At 41.5% G+C, this 19976-nt stretch overlaps 1 protein-coding gene across 1 annotated transcript; it reads left to right on the top strand.

Moving 5' to 3' along the window:
- Nucleotides 1-714: 714 nt before the first annotated feature.
- Nucleotides 715-19661, top strand: Lnp1 (leukemia NUP98 fusion partner 1). Its single transcript, NM_001432558.1, is given in 3 exon segments — nt 715-1052; nt 15051-15278; nt 17503-19661. Coding segments are annotated over 3 exon segments (540 nt in total). The 5' UTR covers nt 715-890; the 3' UTR covers nt 17653-19661.
- The last annotated feature ends 315 nt before the right edge of the window (nt 19662-19976 follow it).

Here is a 19976-nt window from a genome sequence, read left to right on the forward strand (position 1 = left end):
ATTATTATAATGAAAATCACATTTGTAAAATAACTGTCTTCATATAGAAAGTAAGAGTTCTGTAAATGTAACTTTTTTTTAAACTTAAAATGAATAGAAGTCTCTGGGGTTAAAAATTTGTAGAAGCTGTATGAACAGAAGCTAGATTTCAAAGAAATATGGATTGGAAGGAGTTAAAAGAGCTTTCTTGGCTTCTGAAAAATGTTCAGCGATTAGCCAATTAAAGGCTGGCAGCATAGGAGCATACAGGCATAAAAATGTATTAAGTTGTACACCTAAGATTTGCACATTTATATGCATGACACTCACATGGATGTGCAGCTAATACTTTTAAAAAGGTATCCAACTTGACCTGAAGATAGGTTTTTCTATATTATTTTTATTTATTAGAAAAGCATTTAGCTTTAGATCTGGCATGCCAATAGCTCACCACCTTGAGAGCTGCAGTTGTCTGTCTCTTGGATGTGGTCCTGTTTCAGAGCCAGCCTGGAGCTGACAAGCATATTGTGAGGGTCATGCTTCATCACCATTGACAGCTGGAGATGATGCCACCACATGCCTTTGGCAGAAAGGCTCAGGGAAAACCAGGCAGTGGACTGTGCTGCCTACCCTTAGGCTGCGAGGCACAGCCCTGGAAACAGGAGGATTAAAAAGCCTCTCAATTTAAAGAGACAAGGGGGAGGGGAGTGTGGGCTGCACAGTTTATAAATAGACAGTGCTCCAGGCTGCCTGATGATGAAGTGGTTGTTTGGTAAATTTTTCTTTTTTAAGGATGCCATTATCAGAGACCATTTCAAATACCAGTTTCGTTTAGTGTTCTTGGTGGGCTTCATCAACCCTTGGGCTATATTTCTGGAGTTTTAGGGGCAGGCCTTTAATATTTAGATCCCATGGAGCACAGAGATGATGATGATGATAATGATGATGTGTCTTTTGCCAAGTGGATGAGCAGCTTTTGGGGTCACAGCTGGAGAGACAAGGATGAGCGAGGACTCCGGGACCACCACCGACTACAAGAAGCGAGCTACAGGAAGGCTTCGCTGCCCTGCCCAGTGAGTTACCATAAAGTCAAGGGAAGCTGGAGTGGCAGGGAGCGGGGGTTCTCTTAGAGAATATTTGTGGGGTTCTTTGGCTTGAATAAATATTTCCAACCCTTTACCCATTTTTATAAAAATATTACCTATTTGAGTTGCCCTTTAAGACATCTGGTTTTTAATGTTTTAAGTCATGATTTCTTCATTTTCAGTAACGTAAGATACCTTGAACTGAGGAGTTCACGGTCCCCGATGAGTCAGAAATCATCCCACTGAGTAAAGGCATTTAGGTCAAAGGAGAGGAATTTGTAGTTGTTCTGTAGAGGTGTTGTGGATCAATGTGTGATTTCCAGTTGTCTCTTTGAAATGGTGAAATTAGCTAATGTATATGATGGCCTTTAAGGAACTGGTGATTCCACATAGCAAATCACAGCCTGTGATAAACATGATACACCTTTTCTTTTGGTTGCCACTGTTTTCAACGATTAGAGAGGGAAGAGCCCTCAATCCTTCCCGGTTGCAGTGAGAGGCAGGGAGCACAATGCCAGAGGGAAGCACCTAGGAGGGGGCCTGGCTGAGGGAAGGGCTCTTCTGTCCATGGCCAAGACTGTCCCTTCTTCAGCTGCAGTGCTGGAAGGCTCCCCACACGCTGTCTGCTTCCCTTATACACAACAGTAATGATGACATTTCTTTTTCACTAGTCACTTAGAGTTCCAAGCTAGTAGAGACTGCTTACCCAAACTCCTTCTTTGCAAACCTCAGAACCAAGTAAGCTCGGGAGCAAACCTATTTAAGGCCAGTTCTGGGGTCTCAGATGCACAGTGACGGTAAGGTGTGTGAGGAAATTGCTTTTTTTGTCATTGGTCAACACCTTCTGTCTGAAACACAAACTTTCAAAATAAGTTCCTTAGCACATGAATGGGCACTTCCCTACTTCCATTTCCTTAGGTGAAGAATGAAGTTGGAGGGGATGCTCTCTGTGAGACCCAGGTCCATCTTTCCATTTCCCTTAAAAAAATAAATAAGCCTGCATGGTGCGCTCTCATTTAATTTCAACACAAGTAAATGTTCCAGATCTAGTGAGATTTTCAGAACCTGTGAACCAGGCGTACAATTAGCTTGAAACTTCCAGGTATGAGAGCCAAGCACAGATAGTAAGAGAGAATTTGTGACTTACTGGTCATGTCAATGGCTTCCTAGTGTCACAGGGAATGTGGCACTAAAAGAAGCAACATGATTTCTTTACAGTTTCTTTACACTTTTAAACACATATAATCTACTCTGTTTAGAAAATTCATGTTAAACTGGTAATATTTTTCTTCCCTTCAACTATTGGGAAACCACAGATCTATTGTGAATAGCTGGTTTCGGCTCATCTCTAGTTTGACCATTTTCTTCATTGAATATCACTAGAGTCTCCAAGTATATAATCCATTTTATAATTAACAGATTAACATGCTTGTATTTACTTTAAGAGCCAAAATGTGGAGTAAAATTTAAAATGCGAGTGATAGAGAAGAAGATGCAGGAACAGAATACAAATCAGAGGACGTAGTTGACCCAGCCATGGTCCTAGAGGACACAGTTGACCCGGCCATGCTCCCAGAGGACACAGTTGACACGGCCATGATTTTAGAGAACACAGTTGGTGCAGCCATGATCATAAAAAACAAGCACTCCAATTCTTCCTTGTTTAAATAAATGATGCTTTATGTTTGTGACTCAAACCTGTGTTTTATCATCAAACTGGGCTAGAAGTTTTCTTATTCTTGAGCAATGTTGTTTTCTGTTTTCTTTTAAAATCAGTTTTTGGAGAATTTCACACAACGTGTTTTGAACATATTTGCCTTTCTTCCCATTCCTCCTTCCCACTCTGTGTCTCTTTAGTCTCCCATCCCCTTATCAAGACCAAGCTGCAGTTTATGCTGCTCAGATGTTCTTGGATAGGTGGCTTTCCACTGCAGCTTGGTCAGCCTGTCAGAGGGTATACTTTTAGAGAAAATAACATTTCCTCCTCCAGCAGCTAAGAATTGCCAATAGCTGCTTAAGTAGGGGTGGGACGGTGTGGCCAACTCCCTCCCTCCTTTCTGCTGGGGCTTGGTTTAACTTGAGCTTTCATAGGTTTCTGCATATTGTCATAGCCATTGCCTTCATATGTGCAGTTTCCCTGCTGTGACTAGATTTATTTATGTGAGTACAATGTCATTGTCATCAGACACACCAGAAGAGGGCATCAGATCCCATTACAGATGATTGCTGGGAAGTGAACTCAGGACCTCTGCCTGGAAAAGTCGTCAGTGCTCTTAACTGCTGAATCATCTCTCCAACCCCTTGAACTCATATTTTAGTTCTACCTCCTCTTTCACAATGATCCCTGAGCTTTTGGAGGAGGAGTTCTGCTCTGTATTTTCCCAAGGGCTGGTTGTGGGTCTCTGCTGATCATCACCTACTGAAATGAGATGCTTCTCTGATGAAGCTTGAGAGACTCATTAACGAATGCATATACAGATAGGCACTAGTGAATAATAGTAGGTTCTCTCCTAGGGTCTATTGTCAGACTAGGTTCCTGTCACAATCATAGTGTCAGGCATAATTTCATCTTGTTGAGTGGGTCTTAAATCCAATCAGAAAGTGACTCCATATGCTATGACATCTATCCCACTACTGTGAAAGTGGACATGTCTGGTGCAACAGCAGCTCATTGGGTCCACACCTGGGTAAGATTAATGGTTGCGTTTCTTCTTCAGTATTGTAAAAACTTTAGCACTATGAAAACTAGCTAGTAGGGACATAGTTTCTGGGTGAATACCAGTGTAATATCTCCATGTTCTATGCCTCAAGCATGTGATGTCTTCAGCATTAGGGCCTTACTGTCAAGTTCTGTACACTACCGATTTTCAGTTTTAATATCAATGGAAATGATTAATAAAAAAAATGCAGTTCTCTTGTTCGCCTGTGTTTTCTTCTTTTCCATTGCTCTAACTGAAGTCTCTTCCTTCTCTAAAGCTAAATAATCTAGATTCGCTATTAGTAAATGAATAGGAAGAGATTCCTCCTTCTTGCCTGTTTTGAATGTTCTTTCTAATACATCTTTACAATACACCTTATGATTCAGCAACATAGTAATAGAACATTCATTCATTCAACATACTCATTGAACACATATTTTGTCTCAGGTATTGTGCCAAACATTGAGATCATGAAGCAAAAATAGGCATGGATGGTCATGCTTTTGAGACTTTTAGTCTAGTAGAAAAATAAAGTGGCAGAAAAAAATGATGTATATTCAGGGGTGAAGGTCAGTCCTTATAGAAGACAGTTCCTTGTTCAGATTCAATCTGTGGTTGCTGATTTAATGACTTGGAGAAATCTGACTTTAACCAATTATCTTAGGTGGGAAACAAAAAGGTAAGATAAAGTCTGTTATTAAACATTCTGTCTTCTCTTTCCATCATCAGAGGGGTGCAACACAGAAGTAGAGCACTTGTTCTGCTCATTGTGTAACTCTATTTCTAATAGTGTGCTCATCTTCACAGCTTACCACAATCCTTGTAACTTTGTTCTTTATCATTTGAGCTCCGTGTGAGGATGCTTGCACTACATGGAACAACATTTGGAGAACAGACAGAGTGCACTGATCTTAAGCTCATTCATGCTCCAGGGTAGACAGGTATGACTGTCCTGGTGAAGTCATTTGATAGGAACAAACAAGTTTCTACCCGTCCACACTCAGCATGTTCTCTTTTTATTTCTTCAGATCACAGTTCTCTATTTCATATTCTTTTGACATATTTTCAAATAAAAGTAGTAAATCCTCAAAATTTAAAATTTGTCCATGATGATCTTGGGGTGGCTACATACTCATTTTTGTAGAAGTTTTCCTGTAGTTGTTCACTGAGAGGGAAGACTGTAACTGGACCCCAAAGGTATATCTCTAAAGGCTACTGCAATATTTTATGATTGGCAGTGAATGGCTTCTCATATTTTACATTATATTCATATTCAGTTTTAGTAGGTAACCATTCTGTAATTCAAGGGAGTAAGGGCTATAGTGAACCTTTTACCATTGTGCTTTTATTCTCCTTTTTGGGACACTATAGTAGGGGAGCTGCTATGCAGGGAAGAAGGTGATGGGTTTTGAAGGTGCTCTTGATGGTGCCTTCTGCTTCCACTGGTAGCACGGCTATGAACAAGGTCCTTAATATCTTTTTGTTTAGATTCCCATGAATGGGACTGGTGGTAGTTGTATGTCCCTCATAAAGATACACACATGTACAGTGAATGATGGACGTAAATACTCAATACAGCACCAGGCACTAAGTAAATACTTGACTATTACAGGAGATCATAAAACCTCGCTGGACACTGAAAGGAGAAGGAAGAAAATGCTCTGCAGCACAGAGCAAACTTTAGATGCTTTAAGTTGCACTGCTATTGCCTACCTGCCCCATGACCCTGCTGGAATCCCATTATATCTACACTCCAGATTTTCTTCCCTCCTCAGACCTCTTTACTCTCTAGCCCACCAGCAAACTCCTTTTGTGGCAGTGCTCCTACCCAAGTGCGGGGCTTATCCACAGGTTCAAAGCAGTCTGTGTTCCCCACAGAGCCTCATTCAGGTAAATCAGTCATCACACACCCGCAGAAGTCTCTTTTACCATCCCCCACCTCCATGTGTAAATATAAATATACATGTGTATATATAAATATAGTCGACGTTATTGTTGCTATGTGTGGTCATATTTATATCTCCTTCTTTCCCCTGAATGTTCTGTCCTGAGAATGCGGCTGAGAAAAATCTTAACATGACACCCAAGGCTTACCTAAAGCATTGAGGCATTTATTTTCAATTTTTAATTTTGGAAATTTGATCATGAGATGGCAAGCATGAACTTCAAAGATGATGTTGTATTGTGATGTCCAATTTTATAGCCTTCAGCGAGAATATAGTGATGTACCCTGTTTGTATGTACAATATCTGTCTCTTACGTAAACCTGATGGAAGAGGGGAATACTGAGCCCATCTCTTCTCCACCTTTCCCCAGCACCAGGTACTGTGTCTGGCCCACAGCACAGCAAACAGACTAACAGCATTACCTCAGGGATTTCCGCAGCTTTAAACTTTTTTTCCTAATTGAGGGTGTATTATTTGTTTTCCATTGCTATGAAGAAACACCATAGCCATAGCAACTCTTATAAAAGAAAACATTTATTTGAGACAGACTTACAGTTCCAGAGGTTCAGTCCATTATCATTGTGGGATGCATGCAGAATGAAGGAAGGCGTGGTGTTGGAGAAGGACCTGAGAGTTCTATGTAGAAAGAATTTCTTATAAATATCACCTGTTAATAAAAAAATCTTATGGCCAATGAGCTGAGGCAGACAATAGGAGGTAGAACATCCAGCAGGGATAGAGAGAATTCTGGGAAATAGTCAGAGGCATGGGAGAGTCTCTCCGTAATCTCTTCAGAAAAGGTAGAGATAGATGTAAACCAGCAGGTAGCTGAACTCAGGTTAGAATAAAAGGAGAGATTTCCCCCTGAACAATGAGAAGACAGGCAGAAGAAGACAAGAAGAGAAAACCAGCTACAGAGCTGAACTCAGGTTAGAATAAAAGGGATAATAGGTTAAGAGCAAATCAGAGAACAAGCTGAAGTTTGTGGCCTAGACATTAATTAATAAATAATTATTCTTAGAGTCACTATTTCTGGGAATTAAATGGACAATTTTTGACTTAATTTTTACAGTTCTCCATTTTGATCCTCAGGTAGCAGAAGAAGACTGCATGACAATGGTGAAGCTTGAGCATGGGAGATCTCAAAGCTCACCCCCCCAGTGATACACTTCCTCTAATAAGGGCATACCTACTTCAATAAGGCCACACCTCCTAAGAGTGCCACTCTCTATGGACAAGGGCAAAGGGGGAGGTAACAAGGGAAAGGGGGAAGGACTTTTTGTTGGTAGAGAGGTAGAAAAAGGTCTCTCTCTGGATAGAGAGACAGGCATGGTTCATAGGCAAATGAAGAGTTTATAAAGGAAAAGGGGGAAACCTCATGTTAGGCTGAGTTGGTTGGTTAGTTTTGATGGGACATGTTAATTAAGGTGGCCAAAAGAGGGAATTGTTTGCTGGACTTCACTGCTTTGACAGTTGGACCTTGGTAGTCAGCCTCAGGAGGAGGAAATAGCTAAATAAGGGAATGGATCTTGAGGGCGAGCTTTAGGAGGAGAATCTAATGATTTTTTTTTACCAAGGCAGAGGGAGAAGGCCTGCCATGGCCATGTTTGCTGTGCTCAGGCACGAGAGTCCTTTAGGATCTTCTAAAGGCCTCATTATGTAAATTGATTCTGTAAAGGCTCTACTAAGTTACTAGGTGTTTCAATAGATAAACTTCGGAGGAATACAACTCACACTGCAACAATGCCCAATGGCTAGATCTAAGCAGGCTGGACTTCAGGTTTGTAGACATGTATATTCCACAGCATTCAACGAATGCTCTGCACATTGATAGGCCTATGTACAAGGTGCTGCTTCCTCTATTCTTACCAGGGTTGTATTGTTTAAACATGTGTTTTAAGACTCACCTAAAAGATATAATTGTAATTTTATGTATTTTGATCATTTTGTACCATATTTATGAATAACATAAACATTTTTTCATTAGGAGTTTCATTTTCCTTTCTTTTAAAAATTTTTTTTATTTTTTGAGATTATGTCATTTATTGCTTCCCTTTCCTTCCTTCAAATCCTCCCACACACCACATACCCCTTCTTATTCTCTTTCACATTCTTGACCTCTTCTTCATTAATTGCATATATATATGCAAATGCATATATATATATATATATGTATACACACACACATATATATACATATGTCTTCTTTCCTGAGAAAGCTGGAGCTGCTGTCCATCCATGTTCCACTGGATACCTCTTCCTCCCTGTTAGCTTTGCCAATCTGCCATCAACCGCCCTGTTTTCTCTCTTTCTCCTGCTCACCTTAGCTCCATGGAAGAACCACTAGACAGTTTTTATTAGTTTGGAACTTGGCAGATAACACAAATGCTGGGCAAAGGGTCTCCTGTCCTAACTGAAAAGTCATCCACCGGTGCTGGAGGCTGCCTTTTCTAGCAACCAAGATCAATGTGGTTGTTGCATGGCCTTCTATTCCAAAGCCTGGCCTGAAGAGCTCCCTCCTCTCTCCTTCTGTCTGCTTCTCCTTTTCCTGGGACCTGGAAGTCCTTTTTTCCCTTTTGCCCAGCAATTAGCTCCTGCCTTCTTTAGTGGCCAAATCAGGAACCAATTAGGGAAAGAACACCTCCCCCTACATGCTCATCTTTATAAAAAAAAAATTCTCCTATTCTGAGCATTCTTTAGTTGCCTGTAGTTCTTTGTGTAGGATTGAGGCACTCTAGGCTTTCTTTGTGTCCACATTAGCATGTCTATTGTTGTCCTTGTTCAGCTCCTGTTTAGGTTTCTAGATCAGTGAACCTTTACAGGTGTGGCTTCTGACTTCCTTGGGAAACACAATCTCACAGCAAAACCTTGACCCTCTCGTTCTCTCATTTTTTCATTCATCCATCCATTCAGTATATATCTAACTCAGGTACTACAACATAGCCCTTGATGTGCTAGAGCCAATGCTCTAATGGAGAAGAGACACACTGAGCACCCTTAGCCAGAGCACTGGTTAGACTTGTATAGTATCACAGAGAAGCGATGTTGGGGGATCCTAGGACGGCATCTACTTGAGACCCAATCCAATCGTAGTGGCAGAGAATTTATGGGGGATTGCTCTTTCTTCTAAGAGTGAAAATGATTACCCAGGTCAAAGTTGAAAGAATGGGTGGGAAGCAAACAGCAACAATAAAGCAATTTTGCAGTCAGCAATGAGTAAACTAATTGCAGTCTGGAATCCTCATTGTGGCAAGCCACAGGTATCTGCAATGAGGGAAAGGACCAGTAAGGCTTTATTATCAAAAAGGGTGGAATTCACATGCCCTGGTTATATACAAAAGTCTTTGTTCTTGAAGACACAAAAGAGAAGTCACTATCTACATTGTTGGGAAGTATTTTGTTGGTGTTGCTGCATCTGTGAAGACGTATAAATTCTTTTACACAAATATGGATTTGTGTAAGAGGTGTGAAAGGCATCCTTTCTACACAGGACTTTCTGGTGGATTTCATATGTTTGGTTGTTTTGTGAGGAATGTCCTAAGACAGGTAGAGTATGAGCACATCTTTCCTGTTTCACTTGCTAAATTTTGTCTGGGTTTGGCATGATTGAGGGCATTTTTATGTCAGTAATTCTTTTTCCTTTTCTTTTTCCTCTTTTTTCTTTTCTTTTCTCTTCTCTTCTTTTTTTTTAATTTTTTTATTGAGTTAGGACCTTAATAGGTAATCCTGGCTGGCCTAGAATTCCCAAAGATCCACATGCCTGTGCCTCTCAAGTGCTGGGATTAAAGGTGTGAACCATCACATTCTGATTTTATCAGTGATTTCCACAGCCTTTAGGGAAGTGGAGAGGGATGATGGTGGATGAGATCACTGTAGGGAGGACGGTCTTTCTTCATAGCATGGTCCTGGGAAAGAGAGGAGAGCTTAACTCTCCTTAAGGAACATGTAAGTCACTCAGCTGAGATGGTGCAAAATGAGAAGATGACAGACCTGAGTTCACTGTTGTTCTAACTGTTCTGTTTGCTTTGGGGAAAGGAAAACAAAGAAAGTGTGAGCAGACACAAGGTGTGCATCCCCAGGAATGTGCATTAGGAATCAACACTGAGTGCTAATGAAGGATGATAATGATGACTTGGACTAAAGAAATGGTTGGTTTTGAGACACACTTGAGAAGGGGAATCTGCTGACTGCACATTTCATCTGGGTATTGAAGGAGTGTCCTGACTCAAATCAAGTGAATGCCCTGCCGTCCACTCAATGTGGGGACACTGAAGGACACTGGGAATGAATTATGATGGACCTGTTTAAAAGCAATAAGTTGACATAACAAGGTGAAGATTTTGACTTCATTTCCAGTTCTAGAATCCAGCAGCAATTCAATTCATAAAACAAAACAAAACAAAAAAAACCCCATTAGTTAGTTATAGCGAATTATTATGAAAGATAGCAATTGCCATTATTGTAAAGATAAGAAACAGATATAGAAATATGTTCTAATGCAAGAGCTCTACATATTCACTCTGTTTCCCCAAAGTTTCACTTGTGATGCCCCTTTTCACATCTTTATGCTGTCTCTATTAGCATATTGGTATATGTATTAGCATGTTGGTGTACTCATTGACTTAATGGTGTACTTACTACCTTAGTTTCTTCTTTTGTTTTTGTTTTGGTTATTTTGTTTATTTACATTTCAAATGTTATTCCCCTTCCCCTCCAAACCCCCTCATTCCATCCCCCTACCCCTGACTCCACAAGGGTGCTCCCCTCACCGACCCCCCCCCACTCCTACTCCACCATCCTAGCATCCCCCTACACTGGGGTATCAAGCCTTCAAGGACCAAGGGCCTCTCTTCCCACTGATGCCAGACAAGGCCATCCTCTGCCATATGCCAATGGAGTCATGAGTCCCTCCATGTATACTCTTGGTGGTTTAGTCCCTGGGAGCTCTGGAGGGTCTGTTTGGTTGATGTTGTTGTTCTTCCTATGGGGTTACAAACCCCTTCAGCTCCTACCTTAGTTTCTTTGTCCCTTAGTCTTCACAACGAACATGCTCATGAGTTTCACACATGTTTAGAGTATTAGGGTTCTGGTATGAACTGTGAATGTTACCAGTTAGTTTTTTGTGCCATCTAGTGCCTTCTTCTTGCCCATTAGCATCTGTTTTTCACAGTTTAAGGAACCTAACCAGATTTCATACACATAAGAAGGTCTCTACCTCTCTGTCACTTCTAAAGAAGTGCTGTGCTAGGCCCGATGTTTTTGGTTGACAGGTTTGATTTTTTTTCCCCTTAGTACCATGAAAATCCCATATATCGTTTCTGGAAATCCCACGCACTCTTTCCTGCCATATATTGTTTGTGTTGAGAAATGGTGTGGGATGCGCATGCTACACGTCATTTGTGTCTCCACTTGCTCTGACTGTGGACTCTTCTCTTTCATCTGTAGCCTTTGAAAAAGTCCGTTTTAACTCCTGTGGTGTGCTTGGGGGAACTGACTATAAGTTATACCACACTTGTTTGAGTTGAGTCTGACTGTGACTTTTGACCTAGGTATCTGATTTGGGGAATATGTTTGGGAAATTTTCTTTTATAACTCTGATAAGCTTTCCCTCTGATACTCACAGGTTCTCCGCCAATCTCCAGCAAGCTGAATATCCTCTGTGTCCATGGTACCCAGCAGACTCCACACTCTCCCCATTACTCCTTCTTAACTACTCTGTATTTTCAAGTTGCCTGTCTTCGCTTACCCACCCCAAAGATTTTAGTTTGATTTTCAATAATTGCCCCTTATGTTTCTGTGAAATTTCTTCATTAGATCATTAACTCATTTCTCCATGTTTTCTTGAAGTTGTTTCAAGGATTTCCTGAAACAGTTGCTTTGAGGTTTCAACTAAAAGTCACTCCATAGTCTAACGTCGTCAATTTCTGACACCATATTTTGAATGCTCGGTGAGACCATGGATCTCTGACAGAGCCTGTGATGCACAGTGCTGTCCGCACACTGAAGGGTTAAGTATTTATTTGTGCCTGCTTACTTTCCTACAACCTAGAGTCACTTCTGCAATTTTATCACTAGATGGCACTAGTGAATTGTTTAGAGCCCCTCTGTTGGTGCCTTACTGTATTTCAACACTAGAGGGAAAGCCATGCTCAGTTTTGTTCCAAACCCTAAATTGGAATGTTGCTTAGCAGGAATGAAGCCGGATTTTAAGGTGCTATGCACGTATGTAGCAGATGTGCAGCTTGGTCTTCATGCTGGTCCCTCACCAGCTGGAGCGGGAGCTTACCTGACTGTGTTGCCTGCCTGTGGGTCGGTCCTATCACTCCAACTGGGCTGTCTTGTCTGGCCTCAGTGGGAGAGGGTGTACATAGTCCTACAGTGACTTGAGGTGACAGAGTGGGTGGTACTCAGGGTGGACTTCCCCTTTCTCAGACGAGAAGCACGGCGGGCATAGGGGAAGAAGCTAGCTGTGTGAGGGGGTCGGGGGTCGGGGTGACTGGGAAGGTGGGGTGCTGCAATTGGGATGTAAAGTGAATAAACAAATAATTTAATGGGGGGGGGGGGCGCTCGGTTCCCACAGCCTCTCCCTTGCCTGAGGTAGATCCATAGTTTGTCCATAATCCTTGTCTATATTTAGACTGAGGAACTCTGCCCAGTTCCTGACTGTGGAAGAACCAGCTTCAGGCTCTCATTCCACAGCTTGTCGCTTGCTTCCCTTTATAATCCCTAAGTGGAAAGTATTCTCTCCGTGTTATGCCATTTGGACTTTCGGAAGCACTAGAAGGAGCAGTTCAGTGTGATCCCTGAAACTAACATGTTGGCCAGCACCCTGAGCACGAGCCCATTAAGACACTGCAGCACCCGTACAATACAAAGGGCCACACTGCTACCAACTGCCAGCTACTGAGCCAGACATGTGGATCCAGACTATTGGAACCAGCTACAGATAGTAATGGCTGGGTGACATGTCTCTCTTTGGCACTGGGACTGTTGCAGCTTTCTGACTGTGGCACTGGCCACACTGAGTTCTAGGGCAGACCTGTCTTCACACCATTCATTCTACCGGCAAATACATTCTTGTTTCCTGTTGTGCTATCTGAAGTTGTGGGTGGTTTTGTTGATAGGGTTCTTGGTTTTCCCGACAAATGCTTAGCTGGGTAGCTTAGTCTGGGTCCTACAGTCGTGAAGATCTGAAGTCTGTGTACAGACACACAGATCTGTCCTGTCTGTATATAGATCTCCACTAGATGCTAGGGGACACATAGAGGCTCAGTACATAAGGTTGGGATTGAGTCTAGAACCTTGGTTTCTGTCTGGTGGGAGCTGCACTGTAGCAAGCTCTGGTCTTGAACTACAAAGTCTTGAGGTAACTTTTATGTCCTGCTCCACAGTGTTCAATTTTCTTCTTTCTCTGCTGCTCAAGATTAAGGGAGAGGTCGTGCTGTCTTGGCTGCCTGTCTAATGTAGTTCCAGAGGTTTAATCTGTGTGCACTGTTCAGGGCACAGGGGCTATGGGGCTCGTGACACTGGATTTCACTGTACTGAACTTAATACCGGGTTTTGAGTCTAAGGCCTTGGTTTAGCTCCCCCTTTCCACTTACGGGCTTCACATTGCTCAGAGCTCCAAGAAGAAAGGTACATCTCTTCTTGTCTTCTTCAATGTGCCCTTCCCTCTTACCTTCTGATACCAGACACGAATGGACTCTTTCCCAGCTCCCTTAGCTCCTGCAGTTTGGTACATGAATATTATTCAGATCGATGCATCTATTGGGAAAAGATCCATCATTGTGCTCCATGTCTGCATTCTACAGAATGTAACATGTTTTCTGATGGACTGAGGTTGGTTTTAAAGACACCAGAGGGAATGATAACAGCAGAAGAAGCAAAGGAAAGTAAATCAGATGGATCATTTCCAAGTTTCTTCTCTTAAAAGGTGGGATAAGGTGACAAAATGTGAGGAAAATGACTTGCTGGTTAATGAGAAGATACTTTAGGTCTCTGTCATTGCATAAGGATCACACCAGGACTCACGTCATCAGCATGACCTTTGAAACTAGCCTGCTTAGGAAATCTAGCTGCCTCATTTCTCCTGGCTTGTTTGTTCAATGAGATTTGGCATGTGTGACTCCGTTGTTATTTTAGCCTGCTATATATTACTCTATAACATATATATATATATTTATATATTAATTTGTTATTAATTTTAATTGTATTATTGACATAACATATGTTTATGATATACTTTATTATTATTTAATGTAATATTAATTATGTAAATAATATAATTATTAATAAATATGTGTATGTTAGTCTGAGAGTCTATGGAACACTACAGGAATTGAGTAAGCACCTCAGGGAGAGGTCAGAGTTAATGATATCAATGTAATCAAGATTATAGATAGAAATTGATGTCCAGACATGTGTAGGACAGATATAGTATAGCATGTATAGTGAAAGAGAAGGAAGGGTCTAACCTAGAACCTTTGGGACCTCCCACACTTATGAGCTGAAGGGATAGTGAGCAAAAATGTCTGTGTTGCTGTGGCAAAAAGATGAAAGAACGCTAGAGATGTACAGTGATGGGAGGAAAGGGGTGTTTCCAGAAGGCCCTCTGGGAACTTAACTTGGATAAGATGCAGTGGCTGAGATAGAGGAAAGAGTGTATAGAATTTGGCAACACAGAAATAAATGTCCTCAGCACAAAGCCTACACTGAAGTGGCCTGGAGTGTGAGAAAGACTGAAAGATCATCATGGTTCTTCCAGGGAGCATGGCTTCTCTGACCTCTGACCTTTGTTTATTTTACCACTGTGACTCCAGCATTGATGTCGTTTTATGATGGGCATGTCTGGGAACCCTTATGATATGATTGTGTATATTCTTGGTATTAGTCATTGAGAATGTGCGGGTTTTTAAAGTGTCTAAATTTGTGTTGCTTTTGATGTTAGTGATATATATGTTAAATTAACGGTTCCTCATAATTCCTCTGTTGTTTTTTATAAAATTCCATTAAATGTTCATCTTTACATTATTTCTGACACATATGTAGTGTTAGTAAAGTTTTTAAAGGATTTAGAAATTATTCTGGCAATTTAACTCAGGGCTCGGAGGCCTTCACTGATGGTAGACTAGCAAGCAATGATAATTGGCTGGAGGTTCTCTGCGCGATATTTTAACACGGATTCTGCTGCCTCTTGGCAGGAGGAAGCTCTAAGTGACAAAGAAGATAAAAATTTCCTAAAACATATGGTTCCTTTAGTTGTTAATTTATATGCGTCCTGTCTCTGCATCAGTATACATATCCTTTATGAGGTAAACTTAAAAATCATTCTGTATTCCTAGTTTCCTGCATTTCCCAGCATTGCTCCATCCGACTGCTACCCTAGAAGACATTCTCACGAGGACCAGGCATCCCGAAGACACCTTCCAATGCGGTATCACAGGAAATGCTCAGTGGATGGGTCATTTCGGGAGCCAATAGAACCACCAAGAAGAGCTCATTCCAAAATGCAGGAATTTTCAGAATCCTTTGCACAACACCTGTGCCTTCAAACCAAGTGCTCTCCTGCGGTATGTGGCAGACTGAACTGTTCTTATTTAAGCCATACCCTGGGAGCTGGGGATTTAGCTCAGTGGTAGAGCGCTTACCTAGGAGGCGCAAGGCCCTGGGTTCGGTCCCCAGCTCCGAAAAAAAGAACCAAAAAAAAAAAAAAAAAAAAAAAAAAGCCATACCCTGAAGTCTTCTTCAGGTTTGAGGAGGGAAAGTCGAACTTCTTCATTCATAGCACATGATAAGTGACTGGAACACACCACTCAGCATTTTTTATGATAACTTAACATTAAATGTCTATTTTCATATTAGGTCTAAATAGAGTAAATTGAAACATGTCACTGAGAAAGGCCTAACATGTCTTCTGTTTAAAGACCAAATTGTGATAACTTGTAGACACAGTATTTTTATAAATCTGAGTATGAAAAGAGCCAAACCTTCATTTGTGGCCTATTATTCACCAAGAAGAATTAATTCCTTTATTAGATTATAATTAGTTAGATTATAATTAATTCCTTTCTTCCCTCCCTTTCCTCACCTTCCCTTCTCTCTCTCCTCTCCTCCTCCCTCCTCCTTCTAATCCTTCTCCCTTCTTCTGTTTGTCCTACCATCTTTTCCTTTCTGGATGGGGATAAATTCTTACTGTGACGGTCCAGGTAGCCTGGAGCTTGTTACATAGCCCAGACTGGACTCAAACACTCAGTTCTCCTCTCTCAGCCTCCAGAGTGCTTGACTTTCTTCTATTTTGGTATCAACACTCACGTGGACTATTTTGATTGAGATATTTTGTACACACCCTAAATTCCATTTAAGTAAAGGATGTGCTCGATAGTTGTGACCTATCCATAAAGCTGTATTATCACTAACTGGCATTTCTCTCATTACATGTTAGGTTTACTTTGAAAGCATTTTTATTGCTTGAGAATTTCATACATGCACAGAATGTGATTTGATCAAATCAACCCCCCCAACACACACATTTTCTCACTTCCAACTCCTTTTCTATCCCCAACCACTTTTTGCTCTCAGTTTTTTGTGCTCTTTTTCTCCATCTTTTATGTTAAACCCACTGAGTCTATTTACTGCACCTGTGGCATGTGTGTGTGTGTGTGTGTGTGTGTGTGTGTGTGTCCATGTGGGTGGGTGTACATGTGTGTATCTCTGTGGGGTGTGTGTGTGTGTGTATGTATGTGTGTGTGTATGTATCTCTGTGGTGTGTGTGTGTGTGTGTGTGTGTGTGTGTGTGTGTGTGTGTGTGTGTGTCTCCATGTAGTATGTGTGTGTAGGACCATTTACTTTTGGAACATCAGCAGCAGTCCCTTTAGGGACCACATTCTTGAAGAAAACTAACTCTTCCTTCCCCAGCAACCATCACTCAACAAAGCTCTTCACCTAGGGTTGAAGCTTTATGAATCTCTTCTCCAACATTGGCCAGTATAATCTTGGGCTAAAAGTCAGCCCCTATGAGGTCATTATTGATGAGTACTTTTCAGATAATCTCAGTAGGAGGAAAGCTAATTTGGGGAAGATCATCACTGTAATTTTTCTTTTGATATTAAGCTGGTAAGTATTAGAGTCATTGATGATTATTAAATATGCATTTAATAAACATAAACATAAGTGCTGGATCTAATGTAAAACATTTGTCAGAACATTTCCAGAGCTGGTTTGACTTTTAATTTTCTCTTAGCTTTTAATCTCAGCTTCATTATTTGTCTTTCTGACCTTAATGAAGGAGCCATGATGGATAGAAATGCCACAAATTCATTGGCTTATGCTGTAGAGTAGCCAAGAGGACAACGAACTGAGCCAGACACCTCCATTGCTTTGCCCCAGTAGGGCTGAGGGAGTCACATGACTGCCACTCACAGCACGTGAGGCATGATCCACAGATACTCAATGGTTTTTCATTTTCTACTTCAAATAAGGGGAGGAAGGATTCTTCTGTTTGTTACACAAATGCATAAATAAACATAGGTATGGCAGTTACTAATGTCACTGTTTTGCATTATTATTCAGGCCCCTTTTCAATGTAGCTCTTACATCACACCATAGCAAAAGCTCTTCTTTATGATTAAAACTTTTACCTAGATGTTATATTGGGTCGATGGTAATTTATGTGCTAGAAAGTGAGACGTGGATGTATGCTACAAATTCAGAGCTTTCTTCCTGTCTAGTTGTTGGGGAAAATGTGAGAACAGGTTAGTGTCTGGTGCATTTTACCTTTGTCTAATGCTCTTCCAGGGACCCAAGGGGAGGAAGGAGAGAAATGAAAGACATTGCCTAGAGACTAACATGAGATCCTACAAGAAAGTGGAGGACAGAAGGACCTCAATGAAGGAAACACCTGGAGACGAACCCATGGCTCCTCTGATTGAAAAGGGGCCTGAATAATAATGCTTTGTTTCAACATTGCCAAGACAGATGTCACTGGTTGTTCTGAGACCCAGAACTTCCTGCAGAATGACATCTGGAAAGGGTTTTAGCAGATGCTTAGACTACAGTGGGCAGTTGGAATGGCTGCTTCTCAAGATGGCTTGTGTTACACTCAAACTGTCTCTGGCATCTTGCTTGAGTGTACGATGTTCCTCTCCTTCTGTGATAAGAAGAAATGGTGTTTGAATAAAATAAAGGAATCCCTGACATTATAAAATTTGGTTTCTAATGAGTCACATATGTGTCATCACTAATTCCTTTTCGTTATTCACCTCCCACATCATCCTAAACAAAAGTCCTTGTCTCCAATCTTACTTCCTTCTTCAGGTAATTAAGCTGTATAATAGCCATCACTTAATGAAAACTACTAATTAACATAAGTAGTATCCTGAATGATTTAACACATTACCTAAAGCAATCCTTAACACACTGAAGTGAGGTCTCTATTGGCTCTCTTAAACTCAAATCTAAAAGGACATAGCATTCATTAGCTCTCTTGTTGGTGTGACAGAATTCCTGGCATGCGCAACTTCAGTTTCATAGTTTAATAGGTGTCATTACTTCATGACGGATAGGGCATAATGGAGCAGAGGAGGCCACTCCATGGTGGCCAGGAAGCAGAGTAAGACAAGAGTGGAAGAGGCAAAATATGCTCTTCAAAGTCATACTTTTTCCCTTTTTATTAAATTTATTTATTTACTACCTTTACAACCCAATGTCAGCCCTTCCTCTCCTTCTAGTACTCCCTCATGCAAGTTCTACCCAATTTCCTCTTCCCCTTCTATTTTGAGATGGGGAAACTCCCTTGGGTGTCATCACCCTTGTCCACCCACCCACAAACACATCAAGTTGGACTAGACACATCCTCTCCCACTGGGGTCAGACAAGGCTGCCCATTTAGGAGTGCAGGATCCACAGGTAGGCAGGCAGGCGACAGGGACAGGGACAGCTTCTGCTCCAGTTGTTTGGGGGATCCACATGCTGCTCATCTGCTACATATGGGCAGGGGTCTAGGTCCAGCCTGTGCTCACTTGTTGGTTGGCGATTCAGGCTCTGGGAACTTCAAAGGGTCCAGGTTAGTTGACTCTGTTGGTCTTTTTGTGGAGTCCCTGTCCTGTTTCAGTCCCTCAATCTTTCTCCCAACTCTTCTGTAAGACTCCTCGAGCTCCATCTAATATTTGGTGTAAGTCTTTGCATCTCTTTCCATCGGGTGCTGGGTAGATCCTCGCAGAGGACAGTTATGCTAGGTTCCTTTCTGCAAGCATAACCAAGTATCACTAAATTGGTTCTTGCCCATGAGAGGTGTCTCAATTTGAGGCAGTCGCTGGTTGGCCATTCCCTCCATCTCTGCTCTATCTCTACCCCTGCATATCTTGTAAACAGGACATATTTTGGGTAAAAGACTTTGTGTTGTTGTCCTTCTTCTACTGGGAATCCTGGCCAGCTATAGGAAGTGGCCATACACCCCACTGATAGGAATCTCAGCTAGAATCATCCCCTCAGAACCTTTGAGGACTCTCCCCAGTCTAGGTCTTTGGCTCCTCCTAGAGATCGCAACCCCCCAAGCTAATCTCCCTTGTCTCTTTCTGAGATTCTACCTTACACCCATCAGAATAGTTAAGATTGAAAACTCAAAGTACAGCACATACTGGCAAGATTGTAGAGCAAGAGGAACATTCTTTCACTGTTGGTGGGAGTGCAAACTTTACAACCACTCTGGAAATCAATTTGGTGGTTTCTCAGAAGATTGGGGATAGTTATACCTCAAGATCTAGCTCTCCCACTCCTGAGGATCTATCCAAAAGATGCTCCACCATCCCACAGAGATACTCGCTCAACTATTTTCTTTTCAGCTTTATTTATAATAGCCAGAAACTGGAAATAGCCTAAATGTCTCTCAACTGAAAAATGGATACAGAAATGTGGTATATCTACACAATAGAATGCTATTCAGCCATTAAAACAAAGGCATCAAGAATTTAACAGACAAATGGATGGAACTAGAAAGTATCATCCTGAGTGAGGTAACCCAGACCCAAAAGACATACATGGGGTGGAAGAGGGGATGGGAAGGGGAGTGGGGGGGGGGAAATCAAAGACATTCTTAATGATTTGTTTCTTTCAACTATGCCTCACTTTTCAGTTTTTGTCACTTCTGAAAACATCAGCACCAGCTGGGGACAAAGTATCCAACATGAGCTTGTGGGATCTCCAAATCCCAAGTCAGAAATGCAAATGAGTAGATTTACTAGGGGAGTTGGCATGCATAATTATGGAGGCAC

This window comes from Rattus norvegicus, chromosome 11 (assembly GCF_021556685.1).
Source record: "Rattus norvegicus strain SHRSP/BbbUtx chromosome 11, alternate assembly SHRSP_T2T, whole genome shotgun sequence".
NCBI lineage: Eukaryota > Metazoa > Chordata > Mammalia > Rodentia > Muridae > Rattus > Rattus norvegicus.